Source organism: Psittacula echo (assembly GCF_963264785.1).
Source record: "Psittacula echo genome assembly, chromosome: 2".
Taxonomy (NCBI): Eukaryota; Metazoa; Chordata; class Aves; order Psittaciformes; family Psittacidae; genus Psittacula; species Psittacula echo.
Genome location: NC_137737.1, coordinates 137432467 through 137455380, shown reverse-complemented (window position 1 = coordinate 137455380; position 22914 = coordinate 137432467). Strand labels below are relative to the sequence as shown.

Sequence of the window (22914 nt, the reverse complement as noted above, 5' to 3'; positions counted from 1 at the left end):
TCTGGCATGTTGGCCTTCAGGGAACATAAGAAACAAAGTAAAAAATAATGAATTGTCAGTCAACAACATAAACAGCCATCCTGGAGGGAAAGCCCCCAAGTGCAGGGTAAGAAAATAAATCCCACAGAACACATATTCATACCTCTAAGGGCAGCAAGACAACATGCACAACACTATGAAACATAACTAGAATCTTCCACAAGCTCACCAGAGATTTATAGAACATGGTCTGCTCTTCTTTCTGCTTCTTACACCATAAAAAGGGGGTTTTAATCATTGTTTCCTTGTCCCTTAGTAATATTGCCACAGGACATTGCCTTAGGACAGACTCTTGTTGAGATGTTTCCTATGAACAATTCTTGCCACTATACTAATCCCGTAAGTGACAGGCGTTCACAAATAACCAGTGGTTCTTCCTGATTTTTTCAGTCATGCTACAGCATTACTGTTGCATCTCTACAATTATCACCCAGCTTCCTGCTGCCTTTATGCCTCATGCATTCTCCAAGCCTATGCAAAGCAGACAGAAGATGCTGCCTGCTTAGGAGTATAACAGTTTTGCAGTGTCAAAACGGAGCATGCAGAATATCAAGCACGGGAGAATTAAGTTTATCAGTTTTCCAAGTCCGCCAGAGATCAATTCTAAACTACCTTCACCATAACTGCATTCTCCTCCCCACTGAAAGGAAATAAATCTTCAACACACACATTTACCGCTTCACCCTGTGTACATAAAACTCACATGCTAGAGAGAAAAAAAAGCACTTAAAAATACAACAAGACAACAATAAGAACAGGTACTCTATCACTGGAAGATAGTAATGAGCAAAGGTTTCTCAAGTAAATAAATGAAGGCATCAGATGCACACATAATATAGACAAACTATTTTCAGTACTACCAACAAGAAGTACTTCTCTGGAATAAAGAGTGGTGGCACTGCTCATAATAGCATGCACCGGGACAAAAGAACATAGCAATCAACAAAAGTTTCAGATACCAGCTTAGCACTGTCACATGAAATGGGAAAAAAAAAAAAAAAAAAAAAAAAGACCCAAACCATAGGAGATTATTCTACTCAAAGAATATAGAAATGCTTTACTTCTACACTCAGAAAAATGTCTTGTGCCCCAGACATCCTTTGGAAAACATTATTTCTGGAACTTTAATCCAGTAGCTTTTCCCTTCAAACCAAATCCTTCCGGGTGCCTTTTTTGTTTTGACAAAAGGGCAATCGGGTTTAGCCATTTCTATCTTCAATAATAACAAAAACATTTGATTTTATGTATGTATCAGCATCAAGGCAACCTATTTGACTGAAATGCAGTGAATATCCCTGAGTTTGTCTTCCCTGACTAACAGAAAGCCTCATTTATGTCCCTGCGCTCCACCTTGGAATTGCCATTTGATAATCGAGAGCCACAACTTGTACTGATACATGAATCTCTGTATCACAGGGGGCACATCTCTGGCCACTACAATAGAAATTACACCATAAACAGTTTAAATTATTGCCCAGATAATGTGACTTTCTTAAAGGTCTCACGTGCTATGTCCATATTAGCCTTCTTGTTTGAATAAAGAATGAGCTTTTGAAGTGAACATCCCAAAATCCTCAGCTGTCCAATCACTAAGCAGTCTCTGAGCATCAGCAAGAGAACACTGATTTAATTCACTTTGTGATTTTACCTATTCTGTCTTGTCAGTAAGCTTTAATAATCAGCCCTAATAAGCCTAAGACATTTATCTACTATAGTACCTAGCTTTAACCTATTAATATTATTCACATTGCAAGATCACCTAGAAATCACACCACAATGTGGCTTCCATTGTTCCAGACAGCTTAATTATTGTAAATAGAATAAGTAAATAATAATAAGCAACCCTCTGTCCAAAAGAGGTTGAAATCTTAAAAAAAAAAAACAAACAAACAAAACCAAAACCCACAATCAACACACTCAACACTGAAGCTGATATAGGTTAGGGAAAACTTGAATTTTCACTCTGTTCACCTGATGAAAGTGGGATAGTGCACTATCAGGAGGATACTTTCTTCTAAGATGTTCCCAGGAAGTTTTGGGAAACTGCCACAATCCCATTATCAGCTATGCTTATTATGAGTGCACATGTAAACACACAGGCCCGAGAAGTAAAGGTTCTGGTCAACAAAGCAGTAGTATAAAAATCGTAAGAATTTAAGACTTTCTTTCACAACTTTTAGAAGCCTTTTATCAGCTTTTTACCTTTCATCTCTTGCCCTAACACACTACTCCATGCAGCAACAGTATTTCTCATCAGTCAGTCAAAAAGGCAAGTGTCTTGAACAGTGCTGCAGACACTGACAGGAAACACCCCATCCTGCACAGCACACTGGTAGGACAGACAAGGAGCCACACAGCTGGTGATTAAGAGAAAACACAGGAGAATGCATGGAGATAAGAAAATCCACCCTGCCTACAGCAATACCTATTTTCTGTTAGAAACAAGACAAAAGGATCTAGGCATTACGGAGTGGAAGAATAACAGACTGGACCTGAACACCTCCTTTATTATAGGAAAAAATAGATTAACCAGTCCCTCAAAGACCCAAAAAAACCCTAAGTGAAGGTAAATGAAGAACGGACAGAAAGTACATTTAATGAAAAAATGCTTCCTGGCAGCATCTAAATTTGAAATTGCTTTTGGGAATGACACCTCGTCTCCCAGCCTCAATTAGGGGTTCAATACTTCTAAACAAACACACATTTAGCATCTGTTTCTCCTCTCTTTTTATTCAATTCTGAAATAGCTGTAATGCCAGTACCCAGATGTAATAAACAGGCTTTACTACCTTCATTCTCCACCTTTGTTCCTCATCTCTAAATTTTCCATTACATGTTAAAATGCACTTCCATAAATAGTCAGGCAAGCAGAAGATGATACAAAGTGTTGCTTTCAAATGAACACCTCTGCGGGGCACCAGAGCTAAAGATGGATTAAATCATTTTCTGGGTTTCAGATAATCAACAGATGATACCTATAAGACTATTTTGAAAACATATTTTCCATAAAATTATTTTTGAAACCTACTCGGCTATCTGTTCATTATTATGAACTTTATTATAAAATTTTAAGTATCAAGATATCATAAATAACACATTTGTTGGGCTAGTATAGTTTGGATAGTATCTGAATTCAAAGTATTTTATTTTTGAGAAAGTATTTTAAACAGGTAATGTTGGCTTCTTTAGTGGAATATGGAATATCAACTACATCACTATCAACTACACTGGCACCAAAGCTGTCCTCTGCACGTGACAGAATACAGTTAGTTAGCATTACTGCATTTCTGTCTTTCTGAAGCATCAGATATAGTGATGTTTGCGCATTTCTACTGCTGCGATATGAATATATATGTTCTGTCTGAAATGGTGGAATCAAGCATGCTTCCAAGTGCCTGTCCCAGCTGCTTCCCAGTCTCATCCTCAAGAAAGATCCAAAATCATTCCAGCTTTTCCCACCTACCAGCCTAGACTTCTGTAGAAAGCAAACGTAGAAGCAGAGATGAAAAAGAAACCATGTTGTTATCTAAATAGAAAACAATTTCAGTTTATGGTGTAGCTCACATTCAGGGACATCTTAGTTGCTGCCGATGACTCCTCCGTGGGCAGGCAATTAGGCAGCTAGGGGGAGGAACAAACAGCCTGTAGCGCTCTAAACATGTACGTGCCAAATAAAAAAATAACATTGTCACAAAATACAGCATCTCTTGTACAAACTGCAAGTGTCTTTTCCATGCTGTCTTAAGTGGTTTTATTAACAAAGCTCTATAGTGTAAGCACTCGGGCACTGTGTCTTTAAGGCAGCACTTAAAGTCTCTGCCACTCCCGCTCAGGCTGCTGCTCAAGTTGAGGAGGGTGGGCAGGGAGATGGGTCTTCAGTCCAGCTCTGCTGTCTGAACCTGCATGACCAAAACTCTACTGCAGACTACTACACAACGCTCACTGCAGGCATTAAACTCACCAATAACTGTGTAAAAATTAAAAACACTATGTTAAAAGACAGGGTTTATCTGTCATCCTTTTACTTTATACCTGAACTCTTTTTCGTTTCCTCTCTACCTCAACTTGTCTTCCTCACAATGGATGAGCATTTTAAGTGTAAACGTTCAGAGTTGGAAAAAAGTCACCAGATAAAATACAGAATTCTGTTACCAACCAGAAAACTAAGAAAGGAATGTAACACTATATAGGACAAATAAAGTAATGTACTAAGACATCTAAAAATACCTGAATTAAAATAAATAAATAAATAAAAATCATTATTTCAACCTACGTCACTTCAAAAGAATTGTGAGAATTACAATCCTTACTGCTAAACTGGTCTAAATTATTATGTTCAAAGCAGACTACTCCTTCATCTAGTACAAGTCAAACTCATACTAGAAAAATGGTCAACACAATAAAACCTGTGTCCTTTACATTCTAGTTAAATATACAGAACGACCAGTTCATATCATCACTGAAAGTCTAGTACATGGTGTCATCAAAGACATTTGATTGTGGTTGATCTCAGAATATTTATGGCAGCCTTGAGAAAGCAGGAAGTTCTTCAAAACAAATATATAAAATTTGAATCAGCAACAAGAAATGAAAACATTTTGAAAGAATTACAAAGCACAGGGGAAAAAAAATTATTGTGCAGCCAACAGTTTCACAACTGAACACCCACTCCTAACTGGCAACATTTAAGTCACAGAGAATAGAATTGCCTGCCCAGAAACGACATGTGAACTAAAGGCTGAAACGTGAGTCACCGGGAGAAACAAGAAAAATACTTACCTATGAATAGAAAAAGATGCAATGGATCTAATGAGTGATGCGACTGCTCCAACTTTAGCAGCCTCAACTGCTCCTTGTGATCTGTATTGCACAGTTTCACCATAACTGATGAAAGGTTCATTGTAGACAACAATCTTCCCCTTGGCCTCCTGAGCTCTTTTGTGAAGTTCATCAAAAGAGGCTACCACTATAACTTCTGCCGTAATTCCTGAAAGAAATATTAGAGTGGCTTTAACATTGCTTCTCTGTAACTCTCCTACAGCCAGTTTTAACAGACAGAAAAGCATGGACTGCGCAGAACACAGATTTAAAACAGATTTAAATTATTACTGGAGAAAGAAGACTATGTGAAATGCTTCAGCAGGGACTGGTACTAAATAGGTGTAATAGCACCCTGAACCAAGTACACACAGTTCTGTAAACCCTGCAATCAGGTTGGTATTAGAACCTAACTTGAAGGGTAAGAAGGATATACAGGGAGAATGCTGTGCTCTGCATGGGCTTTAATGCCCCACTGCAATCATTTATAGCACAAAAACATTTGCAAAAGATGCCTATGGGATTAATAAAAAAAAAAGATAGTGCTCTTTTCATGGAATTGTTTTGATATGTTGCTAAACAACTTAGCTTAACATAAAACAACTGGAAGCACGTATTTTTAGACTGAAATACTTACAAATAAATTAAATGGAACTAAAGCTCTGCAGTTGCAACAAATCTTGTTGTATGCTTATAATGAAAAAAAAAAAACAAAAAAAAAAAAAAAAAAAAAAACAAACCAAAAAAAAAAACCCCTTCATATTTAATTCAGAACAATACCACAGTTCTATAGGATCTCATTCTGAGTTTTCCCAGGAACCCATCTTTCCCAGGTGGGATACAGATAACACAGGCACGTACTTCTGCAGAACTATTCACACATGGTAAGATCCCATTCAGCTCTTTGCTTTTCATAGTTAGTTTTAAATTGCTAAATTGTCCTGCTTGAAGAAATAAAGGAGTTTTAGAGATAAGCCATTTTTCCCAAAGCCAGAGAATTCTTCTAACTTCTTAGAACATTCATTGAAGAACTGTATTTCACAGCACTGAAGAAGTAATTTATTAAAGCGACCGCTATGTTTAAAATCCAATTTTGCTGATTGGTTAAAGAGATAAGTAGAAACTGCTTAACAACGTGAGCTGGTTCTTTTCTTCTAAATATAGAAGTAATAATGGATGCCTGAAATTTTAGTGTTGTACATTTCACCTAAATGCCACAAAATACGTCAGTGAAAACTAATAACAAATGTCTAGCGAGGCTTTGTTGAAGAAGTTGAAACTATCATATTTTTAAAAACAAAATATTTCCCCCTGAAAGCCCTCCTTTTTTTTTTTTTTTTTTTTTAGTCTAAGAATTATTTGGAGAAGATTTCAAAGCCTTGTATTTGAGACTGTAATATATGAGAAGAACTGATAGAAAAATAGAAAATCATCTCTCCCAGCATCAGTGTATCCAGGCACATGGCTACTTTAAGATCAAATGACAGTACACTTCAAAACCTTAACGAAACTATTTCACACAGGTTTGATTTCTTAAAAGTGCACCACTAAGAGGGCAAGAGACATCTACTACTACTGCCAAAGCCTGTGAGTTTTAGCTACAGAACTAACCTAGCATGGGAGGTATAGAAAATTTTAAATTAATAACTATTCGGATTCTTAGCTTTGCAGAAAGAGGCACAGAGAACCAAAGCAGGGAATCACCTTCAAATATTACTAATTGTTCTTGGCAGGTAGGTGAGCATGCTAACAGACCCCAGCTGCTTCTAATGAACTGCAGGTTCAGCTGCCTACCTAAGGAGCATCTCAGTAATAGGATCATTTTGGGTATGGAACCATGCCACTGGAAGTAAAGGCAGGTATCCACAAAATTTCATTTTCCACAAGAAAAGCCATGATCTTAGTAGGTTGATATTGCAACCAGTACTTCATATTAGCTCTCCCAGTGCTCCACTTGGATGGTGCAGAAGGCACTGAAAGGGCACATATGTCGTATCAGTGACTGTGCATCAAAGGAAGCGAAGAGTAACTCTTCTTGGCATTACTGCATTAATGAACAAACACCAACTCTGGATGTTTTTTAAAGAATTCTGCAGACAGCTAGTAACTATCAATAATCCCCAAGAAATATCATGGAGAAGGACATGCTCTCCCTAGGTGACAGGCATCAGAAGTTTGTACAGTGAGCTTTGGGATTTTGTACAGTGGGATTTAAAGCAAAGGGAAAGAATGCAGAGCTGCAAACTCCAGCCCAGTATCTCTACTTCTGAATGTTCCCAAGGAAGCTAAATAAAGCCATCCTTTGACAAAACAAAACAAAGGTTCTCTCTGCAAGTTTAACTTAATGGCAGCAACATATACATAATGCATTAAAAATTTTACTCTTGTAACTTCTGACTAATTCAATGACTAATTTGCATTTTAGTCACATTCTCATCTGTTGAAGTGACAAGAGCAATGTTCATTTTAAATAAATACGTGGACACGCATATACAAATCACCCAAAGACCTCCTGGGAAAAGGGAAAAAATGAAGCAAAACCCCCAGCAGTTTATCAATGTAAGGAGAATAAGTTATTCCTTTAAAAAATGGGTAATGCTTCACCTTATTGAGCCTTCAACCAAACAACAAAACTTTACCCCCAGCATCTCCTAATAATTCAGTGCCTCATGGATCTGCTCCCTATATCAAAAGCTGTTCTATATCTTTCTTACTCTTACCATTATCTGATGCAGAGCTTGACTGTGTGTTATTGAACAGAAGTCTTCAGAAAACCCATATAAGGAGGGAGGCAGATTGCCTGCTTGCTTAAACAAAATCTAAAGATTATAACCCACACAGACCAAAAGATGAATATGGAGCATTTGGGGAATTAGCTAAGTAAAGGGCATGAAGTGTCAAAGACAGAATTACAAACATGACAAACTTGGCTGATTGTATGAAGCTGAAGACTCATTTGTTCTCACCATGTGAAACATTATACGTATTGTTGGGCTGGGTGAGTAAGCAATAGTACCTATGTAGTACTATGGATTTCCTCTCATTTCTCATATTAAACAGTAAATTGCACCCTGTCATTTCTGAGAATTAAGGTACAGAAAGGGTGTTGATGGTGAGAACAAGCAGGCAATTTTCAATTACCAACAAAATTATATATTACAAAGTCCTCTGTACACAGAAATGTATGTTTCTAACACTTTGCCACAACTTTGATGATCACACTGCCTGCTGAAATTAAAATGGCATGGTCTGCATTTGCAAAGTCTAAAGTCTGTCACAGGAAGGATAAAGGCATGATTGATTACAGTTATTCTTTACTAACTACAGAAAGTCCAATTATATATATATATGTGCACATGAAAAAGAACCTGTAAATCAGCTGTCTGCAAGACTGCCATACATCAAAAGTTTGATCCTTGGCATGAACAATTCTGTCTAGAGAGTCACCTCCTAGCACATGTTTACCTGCCAACAATCATGCCAGAAATAGATTAGTTCAAAGGGAATTCCTCATGAGGGAACTTACCCTCCCCAAAATTAAATGTGTCCTGGGTTCAGCAGCAGCAGTCAGTTTTTCTCCTTCTTAGTAGCTGGTGCAGCACTGTGGTTTTGACTTTTGGCCTGGGAATAATACTGATAAAGCCAATGTTTTCAGTTGCTGGTCAGAAGGTTTACCCTGACCAAGGACTTTGTGAGTCTCATGCTCTGCCAGAGAGCAGGAGAAGCCAGGAGGAAGCAGGGACAGGACACCTGACCCAAACTAGCCAAAGAGGTATTCCATACCACAGCACGTCATGCCCAGGGATGTAACTGGGAGTTACCCGGAAGGGCACGTCCCTTTTCTCTGTCGGGCTCATTTCTGGTGGGTGGTATCGTATTCTCTTCCCTTGTTATTTCCCTTATCATTATTATTATTGGTGGTAGCAGTAGTGATTTGTGTTATACCTTAGTTACTGGACTGTTCTTATCTCAACCCGTGGGAGTTACATTCTTTCGATTCTCCTCCCCATCCCTCTGAGGGGGGTGGGGGAGAAGTAGACTGCGTGCTTCTAATTTACGGCCTGGGCTTAAACCACGACAATGAATACTTAAACCATTTTAGTATCTGGAGCTATGCATCTGTCTGTTTACTAATAGGCTTCAGAGAAGAGTTAAAAAAAAAAAAAAGCCAAACAAAAAAAGAAGAAAATGCACCCTATTATCAGATTTCAAAAATTGATTAATCTCTATTAAAACATCAAGGAATCTTCATACAGAATATTGTTTCTGTTCTTGGCTTTGCCCATCTCATTTCTGTTGACAGGAACAGCCCCTTGGAGATGTAGTTCCAAAGCCAAATGCAGCCATCATTAACTTGACAATATTTTTTTTCCAATAATAGCATGTGAACAACGCACCCCTATGTACTTTCCAAACTTCATTTACTTCACACTGTGTTAATGTAAGAATTATGATTTCTCTTACAAATCACACTATGGAACAGCAATGCTGCTGATCCACATGCACTGAAGCTGCCACTGTCAAATAAATAATCTGATGGGCAAGGCAATTTTTGCTTAAAACAATAAAAACATGGCATTTTTAGGTCTTAACAAACATTGACCAAGTCTCCACTAAACTTCCCGGTGTGTCACATATTTTAAAATTTTTGCATCCTAATCATAAAATATCAACACAAAAAATCAGCAACACATCTAATTGTTCTGGTACTGTCCAAAACCTGGAGATTTTGAAACTGGGGAAAAATGTATCTGAAACATGTCCTGGCCTCTGCAGTCATGAGAGCAAGAAGGAAACAAGAATGTTATGTCTCCATTCATCAGAACCAGGCATCAGGACACCAGGACCAGGAAATTAAGACACTTCATGGTAGGAAGAAGACAAAAGAAAGAGTAGGAGCAGCAACACACCACAAGAGCAGGGCAGGAAGCCTACCTGATGATCACAGGCCTGCCTCGCAGACCGGAAACATCAGACCACCCTTGTTTCTTGTTTACTGGATGGCTGCCGCTTCTCATATTTCCCAATTTTCACCTCAGCTCTCCCACAGAGTTCAGTTAGCCTGGAAGCTGCCACATCAAGGTATGCTGTATTCCATGCTAACCCTAAGCACATGCAGGGGGTAGCCCCAAACTTTTCTGACCTTAGCCTGGCTAATCCAGTTGTCCTTTAGACTTGCCCATCTCTCCAGGATAAAAGTATCACACCCCTGATTCTTTCAGAAATGGCCCACATGCACTGTCTGGTGCCTATTTGCAAGGTAGCTTCTTTTATAGAGATACCGGAAACCTAGAAGATTTTTTGCATGGGCCACAGGAAAGAGCAGAACAAAAAGTCTTAATGCACCAGGCAGGATGTGCAGTTTTGCTGTAAAATTGGCAGTCTTGGACCCTGGATGCCACATCACCCTGCACAGAACTGGAACACATGCCAGCATCAATAAATACATCTTGGATAAAGACATAAGAATATGAAACAGCAACAGCGAAAAAGATATATATGTCTGGAGACAGGGAAGAAAAGTAGTTGTTGGGACAGGTCGAAGAAAAGAAGGGTTTGAGGAGCAGAGAGAAAAGGAAATATATATCTTCTTGAAATCCCAGATTAGGGACCTGGCATTATCTCCCATTTAAGTTCAGCATCCTCTAAAATCAGCCCAGAAAACATTTTTCCTCTCAACATCTACCTTACCTCTTTTAAACACGTCACTTTTCAGCTCTCTGCAGGAATTAGTTCAGCTTTCCCCTCAGTGTCCCACATAATTCAACAAGATTTTCAGAAAAGCAAACCCAAACTTCGGGTCCATAATGAACCCATCAAAGTAAGGCTTGGTGTCAGGCTCAAGCAAACTAAAGATTCATATCATCACTTTTTTTTTTTTTTTTCTCCTCTAAAATTGTTAGCATATGCTGAAAATTTAAAATACTTGAAGAAATGTACCCAAGAAACACATTTGCTCTGTTAACACATACCAATATGTATTATATAAGAATTAAAATATGAAGAAAAGATGTAATATTTTAGGGGAACTCTGAAACGAAGAAGAGGGCTTTTATCAGGAAGAAAGATTTTGTAAGATCTGAATATACTTCTGGAAAATGTGACCTCACCTACTCTGTGGAACAGCAAAAGAGAATTATTTCATGAACCTAAAATTACATAGGAGAGTTATCCAAAACTATTCAGCTCTGATGCATAGCACAGAGGCTAAATGTATTACTCTGTTCTTTAAGAAGAACACAGAGAAAAATAAACACTGTGTAATAGTCACATTTTCAACACATATGACTTCCAATTTTCATCAAATACTGGATCTCAGTAGAACAGTTTGGTTTCAATAACATGTAGCTTACTGTGCAGCACTAAATCCTAATAGCAAGGGGGGTGGACCTGACCCACAGCATGAAGCCTTATATGCCAAAAGAGCGGAGTAACAGGTCTGGTTCTACCAGGAGCAGCCATGCAAGGGCCACAGTCTTGCCCCATGTCTGGGGAGAAGCAGGCACCCAAGAATAGGATCCAGAAAACCTAGTTTTGGAGCACACAGGTGCCCAAAGGATGAACCAAGGGCAGCCATACCCTCCTTTTTGAGTCAAGATGCCAGTCACTGCATCTGAGAGGGAAAGTGCCAGTGCCACCCAGCTGTGCATGCATTCCCTACACATGCACAAAATCATGTTCAAATCCTGCTGTTAGTGTCAGGCAGAAGCTTCAGCCTGGGCTTACCATCCTTGAAGTAACCACCCTTAACTCAGTAACACTGAAAAGGGCCAAGACCTGAAAATTCAGTTTTTTGCTGTTTCCAATTTGTACAGTTCATCTGAACATTCACTAAAGCAGTGACTGGAACCCATGTCTTTCCCAGACAGTATGTCCACCTCAATGCCAAATAGCTACTCCTACTCTCTCAATCTTTGAAATGCCATTGGACTAACTTTTGGCCCAGACACTGGGCCACTGAAGACCACAGCATCCGAGGTCCTTCATGGACATCCTCTTTTACATTCCAAGAAAAACAGTAGCATAGTTACCGTACCACAAGCAGCACTGCTCTAAGTAATAATAAACAATACTGAGGCTCATGGTCTCAAGATGTGAGTCAGTATCTCCTTACACATAGAAAAAGAGGGATCCAGTGAAGACAGGAGGAGGGCTTTGCCATGCACTGTGCTCTCATGCCTATGGTTCCCTCCAACCCCCATTCTCAGCACTGAAGCCCTCATCAAAAGGAGTACCCAAATCTCCAGAAGGATGCCCTCTTCTCCCAGTAGGTCAGTTGTCATCCAACTCAAGGGCAATTCCCCGATACATATTAAAATTAATGGGGGGGGAGCTTTCGTTACCCTATCTGAATTCCCTAATCCACTTCACCACTGAGAAACTAAAAAGGAGGGTCAGCACCAGGGAAAAATACATCAGCCAGGAGTGGGGCCAGACCACTTCTTTCAGCAGTAGCCTTAGCTTAAAAGGACTGTAAGCCTACAGCAGCAGTACATACCTTCAACAGCTCTGAGATACATAATAACCCCATTTTATAAATAATAGGCTGGAACTATTTTTGTATCATCTAAGTGGCAAAACTCCCACTAACTTCTATAAGAGCAAGAATGGACCAAATGTTGACATTTTGTTAAACAACAAAACTCCATGACTCAAACACAAAAACTAGGAAGAAGTCTGCCAATACATCATCTTCATATTTATATTATTTCAGTTTTGCTGCAGAAAACAGTACATAGAAACCAGGGACTGTTCCTTTCTCGAGGAGAAATTTCAGGCAAGCTACATTCTGGGGTTGGTTCTACTTGTCAGGATTTCTTCCAACTGAAAGGCCAGGGTCACCCAGAGAGTGAAAAAAAAAGTACATTTTAAAACACATACAAAAAATATCAAATTTTTGATACTTTATGGTTAAACATCTGCTAAACTACTACTTTCCTTCAATTATGGGATCCTCAAAGCAACAATTACATCTATTTTCCTCAGAATTTAGGGGATATAATCAGTACCACCAGAAATCAACACAGTCCCTATATATATGTATGTTTTGCCAATGTTGAAACACTGGAAATGAGACAAGGGCGTTGACTAAATATGGTAAAACTCCAGTTTGCCAGCTCTCTCAACTAAGCACTTTCTAACATTCAATCCTGTCTGTTACCTAGAAATCCATTTCTTCAAAGTGGTGACCATTTTAAATCTCTGCTGACTTCTCGTAATCCAGATCACCCTGCATTTCATGTTTTTCCTTTCCCTGTCACTAAGAGAGGCATGAAAGTTACTCCCTCCTTGTACGGAGATGAAAAGAAGTGAAAACTTTCTCTTTGACCCAACATCTTCAAATCTCAGGATACTGAAAAAATCTCCTCTTCAATAAAAAAACCTAACCCTAACCTCTTCTGTGCTGCCCCTTTTTGCTGTGTAAATCAGACTGAATCTGGAAACTTGACATCCTGGCATGCTGCCTAGTCCTGAAGAAGAAAATAGGGAAATGTAGATTTTATCCATAAGATCACAAAGTACTGAAAAGCCTCCTGCACATCATCAGAACTGTTCCAACCTCAAGTGAGCCAACTAGCTCTATGCCAAACTCATATCTGAACCGAAGTAGGCAAATAGGCAAATCCCAGCAAATCCAATAAACAGGCAAAGCTTTGTCCACGTCCCATAAGACTTTCAACCCCATAGGCATGGGTTAGATAGAAGAACTACAAGAGACCTTCCTTGTATCCTGGAGTTAATGCTGGCTCAGGCTCCACAGATAAAATATTGCTATTATTTAGGGCTTCCCGCTCCTGTCCCAAAGGATCATGGATTTTTTTTCCACACCTGCATGATGTGATGCATGCTGAAATGGAAAGTGAGCAGCCTCAGCATGTGCTCTGGCCATTGGGTCACTCTTAGGAAACACTGGTCTGAATTTCCACAGACAGAAGGGAAAATAAACCCTGAATTTCCAGCATTCAAAGCCAGGTTTCTAACTGCTATTAGGTTATTCCCATGTTAATAAAGAGACCTTCAGAGCACTAGCTCAGATATCTGAGTTCCAGGACTTGCTCCGAGGGCACCAGGGGTTCACCAAGTCCAGCATGTAGCACTAAGCACATCCAAAGAGAAGTGATGTTTTAAGTATCTGTCAATGCTTCCTATTTTCTTGGCTCATCTGGTGTCAAGCCTGGGGCACATAATGGGAAGGGGGGAACATAGGACACAACTGAGAGGACGAGAAAGCAAGAAATGGTCTCCTGTACACCCTGCTGGGAATGGTGAGTCACTCCCTCTCATCTTAACCCCATCCCCAGACTTTAAAAGATCGTAAGTCCAGCCAGTGCTGTCCTCTGGATCTAAGTAGGCATCAATAATATCAAGGAAGGGATCTGTGTGGGCTCTACAGAGACAGAGGTTTGTTAACTAACAGTCCAAAACATATTCTGATTTAAAACATACAATAATTATCAAGCTAATACCAAACACCTTCAGGGATCACCTGCACTGTCCACTTTAGAAGCAGCTCTGAGGGTGTCTTTAAAAGTTGGTATTATCATGATTGGTGAGCCACCAATGGCCAGATCATGGAGCAAATAACTGAAAGCCAGTCCTCAGCCTTTAACACATCCCTCTGGCAAAGCTCAACATGGCAGCAGTCAATGTCCCTGGTTGATCCCGTGCAACAACAGCAGCACAATGCCAGGAGAATCAGCATCAAGCATCTCATACTGAGTTGCATTATTCTGATTACAGGATGACTCACGCTCCCACAGCTTCTTGGCTAAAACAAGACAAAACAGAACAGACGACATTCCCTTGCTGAGGGAAATTGTTCAAATATTTCTGATGTGATCTGGGGCAACTGCTTATCCCTTTTTCTCAGAAATAGGGACTGGTGACAATTGCGGTTTAGAGCAGAGGGAGCAGACCTAGGAATGAGTTCCTCAGAAGTTAATAGTCTAACCACACATTTTATTTTTTTGCGATTGAGATAAGTGTGGGGTTTAGGACACCACTTTTCTGAGCAGCACACCTTGCAACTCTCTTGCCCAGAGAGGCTGGTGACAAGCGGCTCTCACCAGACACTTCCGTCAGCCAGGCAGCTAGTCCAGCAAGCAGAAGAATGATAGCCAAGAGCTCACTAGGGACCAGCTACCCACCATAACCTGCCTCAAGAAGACCAACCTGCCACAGAGCATGATGAAAACAGCAGAAATCTTAACAGCCATGAACAGCTGAATAGATTTAAAATCAGAAGGTAATATAATCAAAATGATAACCATGTGTAAGAAACTGCCTGCCCTTCTGTGAGAGATCTCATTGCCATGCAGTCTAGTAGCACCAACACATACACCTTTTCAGAAACACAGCAGATCTAAGAAGAAAGTAAATTATTATGAAGAATACGAGTCCTGAGCTGGCGAATGAAGTTGCTAAGCCACCAGCCATCATATTTGAAAAATCATGGCAGTCAGGTGAAGTTCCCAATGAATGGAAAAAGGGAAATATAACCCCCATTTTCAAGAAGGGGAAAATGGATGACCCAGGGAAGTACAGACCAGTCAGTCTCACCTCCATGCCTGGCAAAATCTTGGAGCAGATCCTCCTGGAAGGCATGCTAAGGCACATGAAAACCAACAAGGTGCTTGGTGGCAGCCAGCATGGAGCATTCAGACTTCCCTGGGCAACCCATTCCAGTGCCTCACCACCCTCACAGTAAAGAATTTCTTCCTTAGATCCAATCTAAACTTCCCCTGTTTAAGTTTGAACCCGTTAACCCTTGTCCTGTCACTACAGTCCCTGATGAATAGTCCCTCCCCAGCATCCTTGTAGGCCCCCTTCAGATACTGGAAGGCTGCTATGAGATCTCCACACAGCCTTCTCTTCTTCAGGCTGAACAGCCCCAACTTTCTCAGCCTGTTTTCATACGGGAGGTGCTCCAGTGCCCTGATCATCCTCGTGGCCCTCCTCTGGACTTGTTCCAACAGTTCCATGTCCTTTTTATGTTTAGGACACCAGAACTGTACACAATAAATACTCCAAGTGAGGTCTCACGAGAGCAGAGTAGAGGGGCAGGATCACCTCCTTCGACCTGCTGGTCATGCTCCTCTTGATGCAGCCCAGGATACAGTTGGCTTCCTGGGCTGCAAGAGCACACACGGCCGGCTCATGTTCAGTTTCTCATCAACCAACACCCCCAAGTCCTTCTCCACAGGGCTGCTCTGAATCTCTTCTCTGCCCAACCTGTAGCTGTGCCTGGGATTGCTCCGACCCAGGTGTAGGACCTTGCACTTGGCATGGTTAAACTTCATAAGGTTGGCATCAGCCCACTCACAAGCGTGTCAAGGTCCCTGTCCTGGGTTCAGCAGCAGCAGTCAGTTTTTCTCCTTCTTAATAGATGTTGCAGCACTGTGTTTTTGACTTTCGGCCTGGGAACAGAGCTGATAACACCGATGTTTAGACTGACCAAGGACTTTGTGAGTCTCATGCTCTGCCAGGGAGCAGGAGAAGCCAGGAGGAAGCAGGGACAGGACACCTGACCCAAACTAGCCAAAGAGGTATTCCATACCACAGCACGTCATGCCCGGGGATGTAACTGGGAGCTACTCGGAAGGGCACGTCCTCTTTTCTGTGGGGCTCTTTTCCGTGGGGCTCTTTTCCGGCGGGCGGTATCGTATTCTCTTCTCTTGTTATTTCTCTTATCATTGTTGTTGTTGGTGGCAGCAGTAGTGGTTTGTGTTATACCTTAGTTACTGGACTGTTTTTATCTCAACCCGTGGGAGTTACATTCTTTCGATTCTCCTCCCCATCCCTCTGGGGGGATGGGGGGGGGAAGTAGACTGCGTGGTTCTAATTTACAGCCGGGGCTTAAACCACGACAGTCCCTCTGGATGGCATCCCTTCCCTCCGGCGTATCAACCCAACCACACAGCTTGGTGTCATCGGCAAACTTGCTGAGGGCGCACTCAATCCCACTGTCCATGTCACTGACAAAGATGTCAAACAAGACCGGTCTCACCACCGACCCCTGAGGGACACCACTCGTTACTGGTCTGCAGCCAGACATGAGCCATTGACCACAACTCTTTGTGTGCGGTCATTCAGCCAGTTCTTTATCCACTGAGTGGTCCACCCATCAAATTGATGTCTCTCCAATTTAGAGACAAGGATGTTGTGCGGGACAGTGTCAAATGCTTTGCACAAGTGCAGGCAGATGTCACGTCAACTGCTCTGCCCCTGTCCATCAGTTCCGTAGCCCCATCATAGAAGGCCACCAAATTGGTCAGGCAGGATTTCCCCTTAGTGAAGCCATGCTGGCTGTCACCAACCACCTCCTTGTTTTCATGTGCCTTAGCATGCCTGCCAGGAGAATCTGCTCCAAGATTTTGCCAGGCACGGAGGTGAGACTGACTGGTCTTTAATTCCCCGGGTCATCCATTTTCCCCTTCTTGAAAATGGGGGTTATATTTCCCTTTTTCCAGTTGTTGGGAACTTCACCTGACTGCCATGATTTTTCAAATATGATGGACAGTGGCTTAGCAACTTCATCCGCCAGCTCCTTCAGGACCCATGCATGGACTACATCAGGTCCCATGGACTTGTGCACATTCAGGTTCTTCAGATGGTCTCAAACCAGATCCCCTCCTACAGTGGGCCTAGGGTTTTCATTCTTGCAGTCCCTGCATCTGCCTTCCAAGACTTGGGTGGTGTGGTCAGAGCATTTGCCAGTGAAGACCAGGGCAAAGAAGTCATTAAGAACCTCAGCCTTCTCCAAATCCAAATTTTGAATGGCTATATAATTTTTCTAAACAAAACAGCTTTTATACATTATTTGTTTCATTTCAGACAGAAAACTCACTATCACAAAAATTTGCAATCCATAAAAATAATTATTACTATCATGTTATCTTCTATTTCCTAAACCAAATATATTTTCTCATAAAGGAATAACAATGCTTTTGAAGTGGTCTAGGAATAAGCCTATTGTTACTTAAAAAGAGCAGTCACAGAAGTTTGTCTTCCAGCCTTTACACAGAAAGTCCCACATCAATATGTACAAAACCAGAATCTTATAAATAGTTCCATTTGCAAGCAAGCAAGCTAATATTTTGGGGCTCAAAACACTTTAGTTTTGCTGAGCCCAGCTAAAGATCATTCTTGTTCCCAAAGTAACATATCACACATGATCCACTACAAGGCAACATGCAGTTCAGTAACAGGTGAGTACCAAAGACTTTTCCCAGGTTAGCATGAGACTTTTCCAAGGTTAGCATGAGACAAGGGAAGGAAAGCACATACAGACGCCAATTGCCATGCTTAGGGGCTGGCATTTCCAAGCTCAGCATGAAAGTCTCCATGTCCTGCTCTCTTGTTTTTTGACAGAGTGAAGTGCTGTGCCTGGCAGGACAGGGCACAGCAAAAAGAACAGAAATCATGGATCAACTCAGTGCCCCATGGAGAACTTCTCTGGCCAACATGAAAAAGAAGGGCTGGAAAATCCCAGATTAAAAGAACATTTCCCACCCACTTCAATGAAGAGCAGAATCATTGCAAGCAGAATCATTGCAAGAGGTTAAGGAGTGTTAAACAAAAGGGTATAGATATAATGGAGAGTTCAGGAGTCAACTCTGATTTTACAGGCTGGTTCAACCAAACTGAGTTAAACCAAACTGCATTATTCACAACCATGTCATACAGAGAAGTCCCAGAAAAATAGCATCTTGTCTTGCAGAACTACAGCATGAAGAATACTTCAGTTTCACCACTGAGGGAAGCAGTTAGATATATTGTACAGTTTGACATTAAAAAGCAAACGTTACTTAATTGCAAAAGGAAGAGTTACCTTCTGGAGGAGTTCCAACACTGTTACCAAGACCCAAAATAGCAATGCTGTGATTCCTTGGTTCCAACATCATTGCAAACTCTTCTCCTCTTTCCCAGTGTGGTACTTTCACAGGCTCCAGATGCACATTTTCCAGCCCATCTTCCCGCAGGGCACTGAACATATACTTGATGGCTGCATCTAGATTTTTCATACCACTTAGTCTAGGTCCTATGGTATCAGCAAAAACTGCTAATCTTTCATAGGATCTGTTCTGAGCTTTTCCATGAACAGCAAGATCAATAATAGCTTTAGCAATATCAGTATAGCCAGCTATCTCATTTTTAATGTCTCCAAATGTCTTTGGGTAACTGCCATCTCCTCTCAAAGACTTCCCAGCATACAGTGATAATAAATTCATGAAAAATATTAAGAATACACACTTCATTTTTTTTTCTTTTTTTTTTTTTTGTTCTTTTCCACAGATGGCCTGTTAGAAAGACAAAAAGAAAAAAAAATAAAAGGGATATAAACCCCCCTCATACAGCTATCAGCAGTACTCTTTGTTACTAGATTGGCAGACAGAACAAAATGAAAAGACATCAGTTTATCATGAAAATGCTTTGATCAGAACTGGCAGGAAAGAAAACTCAACTTGGAGACACAATTATTGAAAGCAAATGAAAAAGATACTTAGACCACTGGGCACAATCTTTGTTGTGGTCTTCAGAAACATCCTTGGAATGCTGCACCTCTTTAAATAATCACATCCTTTACTAAATCAAAATCCAGGGCTGCTCCCATCCAGGAGGAGCTCTGCATCTCCTTTCTGTTAGCAGCAGAATTTGCAAGAAGTGCCAAATCAAATGTCTTCACATAAAACATCTGGACAAAACCATTTCTTGAACCATTCAGGAATAAAAGTGCTTCTTAATCTCTATCTTCATAATCAGGAAAGTAGTTTCTATTGGACTAGAAAGATGACAGAGCAACTTAGATCCAATGCCCCCAGGAAGAAAATACTAATTTCTTCATTGTAGAAATCTGTGACTATCAGAAAAACACAATTTCTTATTTACTGGTGCATCTCTTAAGGACTGACTTCATCAGCATTGTAGAGAGATGTAGTGCCAGAGGTACTGATCCTGGATTGAATACCAAGAGTTATCTTTCTTAATGCTTAACAGTTTATCCATCTTATTGTTTAAAGTTCTCATTTTTAAGATCTTACAAAGCAATAGTTTGTTCTATACTATTAATTGAACTGATATAAACCCTCTGGAATAGTAGTTGCAAAGCTCTTTTATAACATAGGAAATATGACTAAGTCCAAAATATAAAGGTCTTTATTGATACACACAAAAGGAAATGTAATTGGTTTATTTTCCTTTGAATTTTAATCAGGCTGCAACTTGAATGATAAAAATTAGCAATAAGAAATAAGGCCTTTCAATCAGCTCTATAGCTGCAGCTATTATAAGACTTTAAAAAATAGTAATTAGTTACAGCCAAGTGAACTGACAATTACTGCTAGCCCCAAAAGATTAAGATTCAGCACTTTTACCATTTTCATGGACTTTCATGGGAATACCAGTATTTTTGAAAAAGAATGCAACTTGCCTCAAAAAACAGTTACACTAAAGGCAAATGTTAGCCTCTACAAAATATGTTTTACAAGGAAACAGCTGTTCTACAAAAGTCAAAGGACTAGTTCATTGACTAATATACCTTCCATTTGTATTTATTTAGTACCAAGGTCCCTTGGAATGTCAGCACAACCATCTACTGTACTAGCCACTCCACCTAACTTTGTATTATGTGCAAATATGCTGAGGGTGCCCTCTGTTCAAGCATCCAGATCACTAAAGAAAACATTGAAGAGTACTAGACCAAGCATTGCCTTCTGGGGGACACCTTTAGCCACCAACTGGGCTTTGTGTCAATGATCACAACACTCTCAGCTCAGCTGCTGAGCCTGTTTCCAATCCACCTCATACAGAATGAGTGAAAGAATTAAACCACATTTCTAGGATCCATAAACCACCAGAAGAAAAACAACAGCAACCACCAAATAAAAAATACACACAAATGTTTTAGAGTCACCAAGCCTTGCTCATATGATAACCAGTGCAAATTTCCAGCCTTTCATAGGCCTTTAAACAGCAAGTTAAACAACGGCTTTAGCAATATAAGAATATTGACCTGTTCTCCTTAACTATTCAAATGTCCCCTAAACTTGAGATCAAGGCAGTAACAAATTCTTCACAGTGAAATGTCACTTTCCCAAAAGAACAACAAAAATAATCTGTGAATTTACCTATGAATGACAAATCTATCACAAAGATTTCCTCTCTATCTCTGCAAGACAGACAGGGCAAAGGTCTTACACAATCAGGAGCAGAAGACTCGGGTTATCTCAGGACAGTAACAGAGAACTGTAAAATGCCTTTTATAGTCTGAGTTACTGTTTATTTGTGATTATACTGCTCAGAGATTACTGGTGTATTTTTATTGCTACACTGTATACTTTCCCCATGTTCCTTCCCTTTGGACCAGTTAATTACATGCCTGTAGACATCCTTTGCTAGAGACACCAGTAATTTTCTCAGGATGACCATGCTTGTTCTCTGATTTTTGCCAAGCTCATCATCCACGAAGAAGCAAGCAAGATAATCTGGTTTCTGCCATAAGACAAATTCTTACTGAGTGGAGTAAGACAACAACATTGTAGAGTTGGCTTCAAAAGCTTCAACTGTGGGGGTTGGTTTGTTTAAGGGTTTGCAAAGTCTACCATACAAAGCTGATACATTTAGTTGTTAAACAGAAAACACAGGGGGATTGTTTAATTGGCATTGGCCACCCCAAAGAGTCCCCTGCTACTAACTTCATGCATTCTTTCAATGGAGAAATGAAACCACAGTTATTATATTTCCCTTAACTAAGAAATGCTTCCTTTGCTTTTCCTGGACTCATTCAAAACCAGCAGCATCTTCTCTCCAAAGGCTACCTCAGAGGAGCTGCATTTAAAAGCCACACTTTTTCCAGGAATTTCCCATGTGTTTCCACAGCTTTTCTAGATGTAACATACTCATGCCACGCACAGCATTTCATTACCTACCATTGCACTGTAAGAGGAGCATAACTGAATTCAAAACCTGCAAAATGATACAAGAATGGGAATGTAATTTATTGTGCTTTCCTTGACTAGTCTGGCATAATCTGTCCAAAGGCTAGCAGAGTTGAGAAATAATTCCCTGCTAGGTAAAATAACATCATACTCACTTGGACTGCAATACAGGCATCACTACACTGCTAATTCAGTGAAGGAAAAGCACATCTGTTGTCCCAGACTCTGCAACATAAAGTTTATCACCCCAGTGAACCATCAGGGAAAAGAGACTACTGATTTTTGTACATCTCACTAGTTACAACTCAGCAAATGAACATCACAGTGTTAGCCAAATTAACGAAAAAAAAATAATAATAGGACAGTCACAACTGTTCAATGCATTTTAATTATTAACTGAATTTCTTCAATAGAAGTTTGGAGCAAAATGAGAGAGGAAGAAAACACACTTTCAGGAAGTGTTTTTTCCAGACCTATTAATGCATCTCATTCCATGGCTCTTTAGTACAAAACACCCATTTTCTAAACGAGGGATAAGAATCTGAGGTTCTCCTCCTTGCCCTTCCAGGAAGCAAGAATGCTCTTTACAGGGTTACAACTCCTCCACTTTATTTTTCTGATCATGTAAATCTTGCATGCATCAAAAGGACACAGAACAGCCCCATTCCAGCCCTGCCTGCAGACTCATGTTTAAGGTATATTCTTAAAAAAATTAAGCTGTCAAGACTATATAAAATGACAACTCCTATCTTTCACTTCTTCAAAGGGACTTCTAATAACTGACATAAACAAAAAGTAGAAGCCGCTACTGATCTCTTCCAATTTGAGCAGAACTCAAAGCCACTGACATATTAAACACTGCATGTTTATGACAGATGAATTTGGTCTCTTCAGAAACTTCAGCAGGGCTCAAGGTTTAATTATCTCTAGTTTAAAGGGTTACATAGGCTCTCAGCTTTCCAGGATGAGAGACTACACTTAGGAACCATGGAAACTCTGTTCTCCAAAATAAGAATAAAGCTAAAACACAGTAATGTACAACAGTTCCAGTTCTTTTAGCTTCAGGTATAGTGGAGAGAGGGCACCCCTCCATGACAATACCTGGATCCATCTGAACATA

General features: G+C 40.3%; 1 protein-coding gene across 1 annotated transcript in view; it reads right to left on the bottom strand.

Moving 5' to 3' along the window:
* Window positions 1-19130, bottom strand: part of CPQ (carboxypeptidase Q) — a gene marked incomplete at its 3' end in the record, with an annotated part of 144034 nt that extends 124904 nt beyond the window's left edge. Inside the window, exons 1-2 of the mRNA XM_080610526.1 lie at window positions 18689-19130; window positions 4819-5026 (exon numbers count right to left, since the gene is read on the bottom strand). Of these exons, the coding sequence (XP_080466652.1) occupies window positions 4819-5026; window positions 18689-19115 (635 nt within the window). The 5' untranslated portion in view covers window positions 19116-19130. The remainder of the gene's footprint in view (window positions 1-4818; window positions 5027-18688) is intronic.
* Window positions 19131-22914: the final 3784 nt, after the last annotated feature.